General features: G+C 41.1%; 1 protein-coding gene and 1 long non-coding RNA gene across 2 annotated transcripts; one reads left to right on the top strand and one right to left on the bottom strand.

Annotated features, from left to right (window-relative positions):
* The first annotated feature begins 1,516 nt into the window (after nt 1–1,516).
* Nucleotides 1,517–2,565, top strand: LOC129587033 (drebrin-like protein). The gene is made up of 4 exons (XM_055480609.1): nt 1,517–1,628; nt 1,931–2,041; nt 2,110–2,175; nt 2,492–2,565. The coding sequence occupies exons 1-4, from the start codon at nt 1,517–1,519 to the stop codon at nt 2,563–2,565; spliced, it is 363 nt and encodes a 120-aa protein (XP_055336584.1).
* A 7,138-nt stretch (nt 2,566–9,703) lies between these two features.
* Nucleotides 9,704–10,939, bottom strand: LOC129587163 (uncharacterized). Its single transcript, XR_008690279.1, has 4 exons — nt 10,577–10,939; nt 10,359–10,466; nt 10,166–10,197; nt 9,704–10,039 (listed from the first exon to the last, which is right to left on the bottom strand). It is a non-coding gene; the product is annotated as an uncharacterized LOC129587163 (long non-coding RNA).
* Between the last annotated feature and the right edge of the window lie 1,692 nt (nt 10,940–12,631).

The raw sequence follows: 12,631 nt of genomic DNA, 5'->3' as shown, positions 1-12,631 counted from the left end.
TCAACTCTTTTAATATATTTAGTGATATTTAGTGCAAATAGTGTACTCGTACAATGTGTCTATCTGTCGGTATATCTGTAACTACGCCATGTATGTAAGTTTATAATGTAAAGGTACCAATAATACTAAAGACTACTGCTCACAAGCCAAATGGAACAATACTTGCAGTTGTTAGCAAGACTTTTATCATTGTTCACCTGCACAACCGGAAATAGCCATAAGACCGGTTTCACTATTGTTTATCGATCTTTATTTTGAATCGTTCATCTAGTATGGTCGTCGACGAACGGAAGCAAAATTAGTGAGATACATAATTTCGTCAATGATGCGCTAGTACGAGTACCCTGGGTACAATTGTACTTACTAGTAGGTGTAAGTGTCTATCTATAATTACATTTATACGATATTTATATCTGCCGTATATTGCTGTACAACCACAGCAATTATGTAAAAACAAATTTTAATATTGTTTCTTATTACTAATCCGTAATTCAGATAGACACAAGTCGTAGTATCAGTACTGTACAGTTATTGTGTACCGTACTATTGCGTCTGTTCTTGTACGAATAAATGCAGTACCCTACGTCGCTTCTTTAATTTTGAAAAAAGCCGCGGTGATATGCAAATGCCTAACTGAATATTTGCTTTCGTTTTAGATGAGGACTGCGCAAATTAATCCTCAACTAAACCGAGATGAGGACTGAGCAATCCTCTTTAGCAAACAAACTCCTAATGTTCACATAAAATGAACAGTCTCTCTACCTGAATAATTATTATGATGCTACGAATTTCTGCAAGCAAGTGGAAATGTGTCGAAAACCAAATAATTTGCACGATATGATTGCAGGCACCGGCAAATTTGTAAGTAATAACCTTCATTGTGACCTCTGTTTATATACGAAAGCTATTTTGTTATGTTTTTGTAATTGATAATTCATTGTCCGCTGCTTTGCTGACAGTGGAATTTGTTACATCACGCTGTACAAATTGATTAATTACGCGGTTAGCAATGTCCGTTCAGTGGTCGCACCCTTTAATCTTCCCAGTTTTAGTGGTGAAGGGGTCATCCATAATTGCTTAGCATTGCCAAAGAGAATGTAGTTTGTACGTTAAACTTAAAAAATAAAATAATTTTTTGAGCAATGATTTTTAGAAAATGTTTGTTTCTAGTGCATAATTGCTTCTAAGAAGTACGGCAATATTCTGCACCGCTCCATGAAGAGCGAATTTCCAAATTTACGTTAGCGTTGTATGATTGTGATGAATGGTGATGATCTTGTGTTTATCAGGAGACGACTAAAATACGAGTAATTTATCTTGAGAATTTATTTTCTTTACGACGAATGCAGATTTGTATTTGCAGTGGTCGATATGAACGACAGAATAGTGGTCACGAAAACGGCAAACATGAGCACTACCACACTAACGGGCATAACGGAGTGGCAAAGCACGAGGAACACGAGGAATACCACCGGATCAGCGGCAGAACGCAGGTGCGCGATGCCGATACAAAGCCATGGACAATGTGCAAGTCAGCCCGACAAACGCGGTGAATGCGTGGAAACAGGGATTGCCGGTGCGCCCGCCGAGTGATGATGAGCATGAGCATGACGAAGACGCATGGAATGGTATGTCCGTTTTTTCCCGCGATTTAACGGGGCGAAGATTTTAGCGGCAAACGTTTCTTGTAGTACTTTATTATTTTCCTGAATTGTGTTAGAATTTATTGTATTTTCATTTCATATGGGTTTTGATTTCCGCGCTAGGGTTAAATAAAAATTTTGGCAGTAGAATTTTACTGAACAACTAAATTTTTACTATACCACTGAACCTTAACTAAATTTACCGAATTTTTACACAGTTTTTTATTGTTCTGCGAAATTGTGTTGAAAACTGGTAATTATTTTTATGCGGTTTTTTGATTTTGCAGAGCCGGAGAAAACAACGCATCCCGGCGTAACCAGTCCGACCCTGTCCAGCGCTAGCAGTTCCGGCCAGAATCAGGGGCTGCAGGCGCGCGCTCTTTATGATTACCAGGCTGGTGGGTTTTAGTTGCTGTTATTCACGGTTTCGAAGGTGTGAGGCTGACGATTGTGCTGTTTATTGCAGCTGATGAAACGGAAATTTCTTTTGATCCTGGCGATATCATTACGCAAGTCGACAAAATCGATCCAGGTAAAAATTTCACATTTTTTTGGATATGTTGAGTTGTGTACGAGATTTTCGGAGGATTTGCTTTTCTTTCAAAATTGTATTAAAAAATATCAATTTATTTATTGTTGTTAAAAATTTTAATATAATTTGTCGTTAAATTTTTTAGTATTCTTTTTTTACTAAATTTTGGTTTTCCGGTTTTTTCGTTATTTGCTTTTATTCAAATTGCAGTAAAAAGTTTTGCATTTGTTCCAGTGTGAAATCTGTGTCAGCAGTTTGTCTGTTGTCAGTTAATTTGATAGTATTAGGTTTTACTGGATTTCGGGTTTTTGTATAGGTTGGTATCAAGGATTGGCACCCAGTGGCCAGTACGGATTATTCCCGGCGAATTATGTGGAAATGCTAACATAGATTTACGTCAACTGGCTTCGTCATAGTCACTATTATGCGGCTTTTGCGCTATATTTCGCCGGATTCATCTTGGACCTTCTTTTTTGATTTGTTCCTGTGCCTCGTTTTGATTTTGGGACCATGTTTTTTTGCTTGTTTGCACTTTGACGTTTAGAACGTTATGCGACAGGATTTGCGTGTGCTTCTGGCAGTTCTTGTCACGGATTTACATTTGGCTTCAATAATTTAAACATTTTTTTCGGCCTTTATTCACCAGTTTTGATGTGTATGTACATTGCCATTTTTTACTTTTTTATCCCTGCGCTGAACACGCGGTTGCTGGTTGTGCGTGGAGGATTTGTTTGGTTTGGAATGACTTTTTGGTGTGATTTGTATTTTGTAGAAAACAAATTTGGCAGGCTTGCATGGCAGCTTTTGCTGGGAAATCTTTTGCAGATGTTTTGATTGAGCGAGTTCGTAATAAATGGAAAGAAACTACATATAAGAATTGAAGGTTGTTCCGATAACGTACACCCAAACACAATATGACTGGCATAAGATGATAAAATTAATCACATTCATTCTGTAACTTATGAAAGTTTCCCGGCATATTTCTAATACCCACAAATAAATATGATCAAAACTTAATCGTTTCTCTTATACGCGTTAATTAGTTTTCAGCTACACACGTTTTCTAAGTGTACATGGCTGTTTCCGTAGCCGCTATAAAGCCATTTTTTAACAACTTCTGCCTGCCTGTTCTGTGCGAACTGCACTAACAAGAAGACTTTCGCGGAAGTCTGAACACCTTATTCCGAAAGTTAATTGTAAAGAAACAATGACACGCTTGTCACGTACACGGCACTTGACGAATTATGAGCTGTTCGTATTGTACATTGTGGTGGATCTGGCCACTCGTTTACCATACTTACGGCAATTAGTCGTTGTATTTCATTATTAAAAATGACAATCAAAATGGCAGCATAAATTGGCAACCCGGCAACATGGGGAAAAACTTGGTATGTCCTTTGTAGTTCAAATCGCGAAAAATTAAAATTCGTACGTATCTGTCCACCACACGTCCACTGTCCATGTCCTTGTCCATCCAGTGTCCGTCCTCCATTTTGTCCCCGTCCATCCAGTGTCCGTCCTGTCCAGCCGTCCGTCCGTCCACGTCCGTCCATGTCCGCGAATTAGTAATACCCTCGGTCACCCGCTCACCTAGCGGGCTAAATACATAGCTGGCTCTGCAAACTGGACAGTACCGGTAGTTCGGTCACTCGTTAGATCTATCTATATCTTCTGTATATATCTGCTAGAATCCAAATATGCTACTCCACTTTTCCAGAACACTCAAGATGTGCGAGTATCGTACCGTTTTCGCAGATTCTAGCAACATCATCAAAATTGATTTATTTATCTCAAAGCTTACTTAATAAGGGTGCTTATAATATGCGGGAGTGGGAATGGATGCCTATATGTCGTGTATAGTAAGTATGTAGCGGCGGACCGGCGGTGTATTCTTTATTAATACGGCTGCTCGCTACCGAGCACACCATACACAATCAGTAAACACTAAACATGGTAACAACAATGAACAACAACAATACCCTTGCTACGGCGCATTAGCCATAGGCCATTATTCCATTTCACGAGATACTCGTACAACATTTGTCTAGTACGTGCATGCACTACACTATAACTATAACGGTGTCGGTACCTAATTAGTAATACCGTTGTTAAAGGCTATATAGGTGCAAGTACAAGTTTGCGCGCATCAGTGGACAATACTTCATCGAAAAAAATTTAGGGTTGCTTATTGCTGATATAATGTAATGCCGTTTTCATCAACCGATGCCTTGCAACTGGGAACAGATATTAGGTATTTACCATGCCCGACTGCGATGCTGACCGGGAGCTGACTAACCATAGGTATACACGGGTAATCACTGGTGGTATGCAAATTTATACCATTGTGAGCGGAGAAGCGGCTCACGTACAGCGACAAAATCTTTCAAATGATTTCAACGTATTGCGCCGTGGTGTAGTGGTACTGCCTACGCGGATCTAACGACGTAGCCGGGGTTCGATTCCCCCATCGGCGCCTTTTTCAGCCGTTTCTCGGTTTCCAGTGGATAGCGCCCTGCTTATTCCATTAATGCGGTCAAGTAATGTACAATTTTTGCTCTGTCTTAAGTACGTACTGCTACCCTGCACTTGTCCATTTATTTTGCAGTGCAAGCGCACGTACGTTGTATGAGCGCTGTTCACGATTCACATACACGGCCTGCAACTGCGTGCAGACTGCAGGCAGCTGACTGAACGTGAGCGGCTTTAGCTCTCACTCGCCTACAGTACAATGGGCTGACTGGGCTCATACCGTACAAAAGTATGGACAAGTGCAGGGTAGCAGTACAGTACTTTTTTTACATGATTTGGTGCTTTTTTCGCATTTTGTGGCAAAATCGTTACAACTTTTCATTTTTACCTGTTTGAACTACATTTATCTGAATCTGTAGTACGGAATATAAATTAAGGTGGTATTGAAGTTAAAAAAGTGGTACTAGGAGCCAAAGGTGGTATGAAGGAGGGTTTACGTAAAGTACACAGTTCACTTTATTACTGGCCTTCTCGAACTTTGCTGTAAAAGGCAACGTAAAAGGCAACGCTGTAAAAGGAACTTTGCTGTAAAAGGCAACGGCCAAAGGATTAACGGCAAAATTAACGACGGTTTTAGCGTTGTTAATTTAAAGTTCCGTTGATTCGAATAAGAGGTTGCGTTATACACTGAACAATTTACTACCCCTAAAATTAACGGGAGGAATTGTTATCAACCAGTTTCCATTCATCATTTTGTTTACCAGCGTAAAGATAACAAAATGCAGATTTTTCATGTGATGTAAAAACGTTAGAGAGAACTGCGGTTTAAGTTTAGCACAGACGTTATAAAGATCAGTCATTTCATTCTGAAATGCGTGAATTTTTTGAAAACTGGTGAATATGCAGTGATGCACAGTACACGCTACAAAGCTGCTACAGAAGTTAGAACATTTGATTGCTGAATCAGCAAAGCATTCGTATCACTAACTGTGTTTTAGTTTTTACAATAATTTTCACATTTATGACAAAGTAAATTATTTTGCTTTCTAAATAGCTGGCAAAAAAATCACTGACAGAAGTTCAACTGTCAAGACTGGTACAATTTTCGAAATTTCGAGTCGAGTGGGCAACTCAGGATTGAATGCCCAGGCAGAAATTCACTGGGTAGACTGTCTCGCTTATGCAGTCTTCGTGCTCAATGGTCCATTTGGGCCCAGTCGTTCATTACTGAATTTCAACGTCGTTATTAACGAAACGATACCCCCTTCGTTTCGTTAATAACGACGGGTACTGCCGTTTAAACGTTCGTTAATTGTACCCCGTCGTTAATTCTATCGTCAATCGTACCCCTTCGTTGATACCGCAACCTGCTTAATTGTACCCCGTCGTTAATTCTATCGTCAATCGTACCCCTTCGTTGATACCGCAACCTGATATTGAGCGAAGTGATTCACAATAAATATGTACGACTAGCTAGCGTAATAATCGTTCCATGTATCGGTTTAAACGATATCATTCCCCCTATTGCTCCAGTTCGTACTACACGAACATATGTGCACACGCATGGCGCAATACAATTTTTTATTCAGTCGAGCTTGGACGTTTCCGATTCGGAGTATGAGTACATCTGCGCGGCTGTGTCTGACGTCAGCTTTTGGTTCGAAATGTCGACTATAAGGACGTACTGTGTGAAGCTATGATGTGGAAGAATAAAATTTAGAAAAACTGTGACGGGTTCCACTTTCACGGGCGTAGAGTCGTTCTGTAAAAAATAACGTTCCACGGCAGCCGGCAAAATCGCACAGGAACCACTCGTGATGAGTATCGCTTGCGCTGTTAATTGCCAGAAAGAAAACAATTTGCACCGGATCCATGAATTGACAATGACCATGAAAAAGTTAAGCAGTAGCGGGTGCCGCCGGTACCACTAACCGACCCATACTGAAGTATACGAGTACTGACGAAAATCCAATCGCTAATCGATTCAGGTGACAGGTATGCCATACGATAACATTATTATATCATGAAACATATTGTAAGATTAATATCTGCGATCCTTGTCACCCAGATAAATCAATAGAACGACTTTTTAAATGAACAGCTACATCCTGTTTTTTTCGGCTAGAAAACCATGAGGTACGTGCAAACATTAAGTGTTTCAATTAATCCAGACGCTGCTAGCCATCTGCGACCATGCTTTTCATTGATTCAAATTGGTAATTTCAAGAGCAGTGCTTATAGTCACGAATATTGATCAAAGCACGCATCGCAAAAAATGTGTCCGTGACGCGAAAATCCATAAAGGTCGACTGCGATGCTGACCGGAAGCTGACTAACACTCAACGGGTAATAACTGGTGGTGTGCAAATTTATACCATTAATGCGGTTAAACAGTTTGCAAATCCAGGGCAAGAGTTGATAAGTAATCAAAACGGTACGATTAAAATGAAAAGAGAAAACAGATAGCATGAGATCAAAAAGTATATCATGGGATCATTGGAATGGATGCAGGGGAAAATATTAGGAAACGGGGTTTGGATGGAATAGAAGAAATTGGAAACAGGCAAGCTGCATGCACTGAATCGTTTTATATGCACAGGCGGTCCGCGGTGAAATTTTTACTAGTGGCTGCGCTGCCGGCCATTGCCGCTTATTGCGCAATGGGCAGCCTTGCAGCTTTCCGGTCATCCAGGATCGATCCAAGAATCCCTTCCACGCCGCTCTGGTGTTCTTCAAGGGCCAAAATTTCTGAAACCCACAAAAATTTACTTAAATAACGTATTATACGCAGTATTGTACAGTAGGTATAGTATTACTGAAAAAATTTGACTACCGCGTTCAATCAGTACGACATAGAAGCAGTACGATAGCGTTCCCGCAATAAGTTTTTGAAGAGCCGGGGACTTTTCAACCGTTTTGCGCAGATTCTTCAGTTCCTTCTCGAGTTCTTTGGAAAGGGGAGCAACAAATTCTGTGTCCGAATTGTCCGCCAGTAACTTCAGTAAGGCTGTTTTTTCAGTCACGATGCGGCCGTAATCCGCCAAAATTCGATCTTCTAAAGGTCAAGAAATTATATAAATATGTAACTTTAAGCTATTCTATAAATTTCTATTTACATAATTATTAAGGTAATAATTATGTAGTAACTTTAAGCTATTCGATTTACATAATTACTAAGAATAGTTTTTGTTCAGTGCACTTCCATCCGCACACTACCTTTAACTCCATGTACTAAATACTATAACCAACATCTCCGTGCAGAATCTGTATTTTTTTATGGGAGACGTTTTTCCGTTACTGCTGTTTTGACGTTGACGGCAGACATTGCCATTTGCAAGTGTTTTTTACTTTTGTAGTTTATAGCGTAAATGGTACTAATACTACATTAATACTATACATTTGGCAGTATGTAATCAGCTCAATTTCAGCAAGTAACAAGTAACACGAGTTCAACAAGTAACTCTCGGCACCCTCGTGCCGTGCCTCCTGGCACAAAGAACGCACAATTTTACAGTTTTATCTGTTTATTATCTTGTACAGAATTTATCGTATTTTATCAATCAGTGATCCTTCCCGATTTAGAGACCCGTCCCAAAATACAAACCACCATGCATGCCATACCGTTATGAGCTATAGTGACCCGTCCCGAAGTACAAGCCCGGGCCTAACAAAACGTGTTCATTTTAACATGTATTAATTGCGAAATAATCAATCATTACTGGTAAAAGAAAAAGGGTTTATTTTTTTACTACTCCGGATCCTGTTTATTTGCTATTGCAACGATACGAGGAGGATTATAGTTGAGTCGGTAGCGCATAGCTGCTGCGAGTTAAACTGAACACCAGTTCCGAAAGCTACTGGCGTAACAGTCAACCGTGGATGGTTGCATTTCAAACAACTGAACAACAGTCAGCCGTGGGGGGGTTGGACTGTTTACTTACCAACCGCAGCTAAGGGTTTGTGCAACCATCCACGGTTGGCTGTTACGTCAACAGCTTACCGAAACGGTGTTCACTGTTCAGTTTAACTCGCAGCAGCTATGCGCTACCGACTCAACTATAATCCTCCTCGTACCCAACTTCGCTTCCACTGAGTACGCATTACGCAACTAGCACACCCGAACTGACCGGTTTTGACAGTTCTGGATTCGTAATAAAAAGTTATACTGACAATGTTAAAAGATAAAAGTAGAACGATGAATACACGATATTTTATAATTTATTTTATGCAACTGTCCCAACTTGGCCCGGCAGGGCTGTACATACTTCATCGGCCAAACCGGACATCTTCCGGCACAACGGTTCCAATCCTGCTCCGCCAAACTGTTTACTGACTTCTGATTTGATTTGGCGTATCACAACGGAACTTAAACAGAAACCAGCTCCACCGGGTGCAAAACTGAACGTTATATAAGACGTTGTTGGCCTGCAAATTTTCAATATACAGAAATAACATCGAAACACCAACCGTAAAATCCAAATAAAACCACAGGGAGCGTTTATTACCGGGGGGGGGGGGGGGGGGGGGGCCTAATATTTCAAATGAATAACGCGCTCATGAGACTTTAGCTTTAACGAGATTAATTATTATTATTAATATCAATGCATTAATGTATGAACTACATGCATACAGTTATCGAGACAAAAAACGATGATTTAGTGAGTGTTCAATACTGTGCATTAGAGCCCCCAGGGCTCTACCCCGGTTTAAAAAAGCCTCGTTTTTAAGATCAGATTTCTAGCTCACCAGCACCTGTTTCTTTCTAACTTGATCTGTGCATGGTACTGGCGCAGACCCCATAAAGCGTTTCTACCGGCGTAAGAACCCCATCAGAAATTGGAACACTATTTTTTTGTCAACCACAGCACACAAAAGTACTGCCCAAGAGCGGTACACGCCGTACGTGAATAACAGGGAGGTATGAGAGAACTAATGTTCGGATGCTGGGTCAGTGCAAAACAGCGGCTATTGAGGTGGTGGTTGGGAGATAGTGTAGTAAAGAAGGCGTGCGAACTAACTATATTTTCGCTGTTGTTTAACGCGAACGCCAATGCAAAACCAGTCACAGTTTATCAGTTTTATTAATAAAAACAGCCCTGCGCTGTGAGCGAGCGCTGTAACAAATTAAACGCTTGAAAAATATTGCCAACAACAGTAACATTAAGACACAGCTATTATCACATCGCTGGAGAAAAACAAAAAACAACATCGACAGCATAATTAATTATAGAACAAGCGCGTCGATCTTAAGTTCTACCAAAACCGATTTCGTTTTACCCGAGATGTCCTGAAATATTGTCTTTCTTGGCGTAGGATTTCACGTGTTAATCCATCCAGGCGTTGAAGGCAGCTGTCCCTAGGCCAGCCCAAACTCCCCGCGGGCTGCTCAGATACACTGTGAAAAAACCCGACTTTGTTAAAATGTGTCAGCACAGATTCAAAGTTTTATAATCTAATCGGCTTTTATTAATTCATTTATCTAAACTTAATAAAATGAGAAATTGAATATGAAGTTACGAACCGAAATGACGAAGCAATCAAAATACGAACCACCTAAAACAATAAAAGAATTCTAAGAAAATAAACGATAAAAGTAAATGAACAGAAGATCATGCATTCCAAATACGGCGAGCTACGGAAAAATACTGTGTAGTAGGTTTGCTAGTATCAGCAAGTACAGGGATTTATTTAGCTGAACCACCTTTATCACATACCTTGCTTAACGCGATCTCGCTCGTTCCTGCTGTCCGCCAGACGCCGCGAAGTTAAGGATACAATAACGACTGGTGGCAAGTCAAACAAACGAAATCATTTTGTAGTAACTGCAAAGATGATAAAATAACTTATTGGCAAGACTTTTGACTCCATCTGCTTCATCTGAGAACACTAAAACGGTAACTTGCAGTCTAACACTCAAACTGTGGTGACTTACTGTAGTGAATGCGACTCCGCTTTCCGCTGACATGGCCCGTTCTCCATGCCGCTGCTTCTCCTCCATGACTTTTCAGCTATCCCTAGGTTGTGGCGGGGTTTTTGAGGACAAATCAGGGAAGGGAACGCGAGAACGGGCATAAACGTCATCAGCCCAAAAGTCAGGGAACAAGCGAAGTCGCTCAAGCTTGCAAGGAATCCCCAGTTCAGAGCCATTTTGCCCATGGTGCCGAACCGTATTATTAAATTTACCGCAAAAATGAAAACTGCTTTAATAAAAATAAGTTTTGCAGGACCAGAAGCAAAATCGTTGAAACGGCAGAAACTTTAAAATTGTACGAGAAGTGAATACTGAATAATAGTGACGTTGCGCAGCGCGCTTCTGGTGGCAGTTGCTTGTCGCTCGTCGCTTTTATCCAGTCTGCGCTCTATCTCTGATAGACAGAGCACAGACTGGATAAAAGCGACGAGCGACCAGCAACTGCCACCAGAAGCGCGTTTGCGCAACGTCACTAATAATGTTTACTGACTGCAAAGCCTGAAAACCCGCGTCCAGTGCAACCTCTGCGTCGACAATACGCATTTAAGCATGTGGATTGTGCGGTGTGCCAACCGCACAGTCAGAAAGCTACTTAGGCGCGATTCAAGTATTACGTAACACTGACCCGGTAGGGGGGTAGTTATGCGATCCGTTATGCATTTGTTACATGGGGTGGGGGGGTCAACCGCTTCTGTTACGTGACATCTAAACACTGCCCATGCAGCGTTTAACACAGAACGAAATAGGAATCGGATTTATCCATCCCGAAGAATCAAGCAGGGCCTTACGGAGGGAAAGACCAGCGTGCAGATATTGTACACCGGTAAAAAGCACTACATTGCAGCAGTTTATGCGCCACTGGCAAACGCAGTTTGCTACCTGGACTCCCTGGGCATCCCTCCGACGCCGCAAGTAAAATCTCAGACCGTTTCCTGTGCGGCGAATTTCATAAAGGTTTGACGATCAGCATGCCGCCTTGCCAAAGACAGTCCAGTGCCGGTAATAATTGTGCATTTCGGGCTGCCATTTTTGCGGTAGACATTTGTTTCGGTTTAAGTTGTTCTTCTGTGTGTTACGCGGACGAGCTTTCGCAGAGAGAATGGTTTTTTAAAATAGTTGACGGTGGCGAGATTAATCCTTTTCCTAGATCTGCTGATGTGGCACAAATGACTGTCAAAATGTGTCGAAATTATTGCATTTGAAAAATAAATTTTTTTATTGGTACGGGGGGGGTCAGACCGGCCATTACGTAAGCGGTAGGGTGGTGAAAAAAATTGTTATGCCAGCGTTATATTGAACGGTAGGGTGGTAGAAAAGGGTCTAAAATTCCGTTACGTAATACTTGAATCGCGCCTTACATGATTTTCGCCACACTCGCCAACCGCCCAGAGCGCTGCTCGTAGATCCCTACGGCGGTCAGAGGCCAGCGGCTAGTTTAAAAAGTTTGGGTCTAGTGGCCTGCGATCAACATCAAAGCTGACACATGCGTAGCCGCTCGAACAGCCGCTGAGTTGCTTGTATGTTGGCAGCGCCCAATTGTTTTGTTAATGGCACCGGAAATACAAATTTTGAAATCTGCCGTGGAAACCGGGTACTGTGCATACGTGGTATTTGGCTAGTATAGCAGCATAATATTAACAAAGCGGGTGCGCCGAAATTAATTAATGTAAATTGGTTCTATGTATTATTCTAAAAAGCTTTCTGGTGTTTACGTAAGAACAGAAAAACTTTTATCGAGATTATATGCGAAAAATTCCATATACGGTAAATGTAATTACCCGTCCTCATATAGGCAGCGGTAGGACAGATAGAAAATCCTTTAATTTTGTTAGGCCTCTTGAACTTTTTCCTATGCATGCATGCACGCTGTTGTCCAATTTTCGCAGTTGTTTTAGCAGATTAATATTAAAGTCCACTTGGCAAAACAATAATAATAATTAATCTCCACCTACAGATATAACCGTACCCGTAATTTTTTCTTTCGACTAATTGGAAGGTGCTCGTGTGAGTCTGATG

Source organism: Paramacrobiotus metropolitanus, unplaced genomic scaffold (genome assembly GCF_019649055.1).
Source record: "Paramacrobiotus metropolitanus isolate TYO unplaced genomic scaffold, Prichtersi_v1.0 Parri_scaffold0000023, whole genome shotgun sequence".
NCBI classification, from domain to species: domain Eukaryota; kingdom Metazoa; phylum Tardigrada; class Eutardigrada; order Parachela; family Macrobiotidae; genus Paramacrobiotus; species Paramacrobiotus metropolitanus.
Note: the sequence above shows the minus strand (reverse complement) of the source record. Positions and strands in the feature narration are given on the sequence as shown.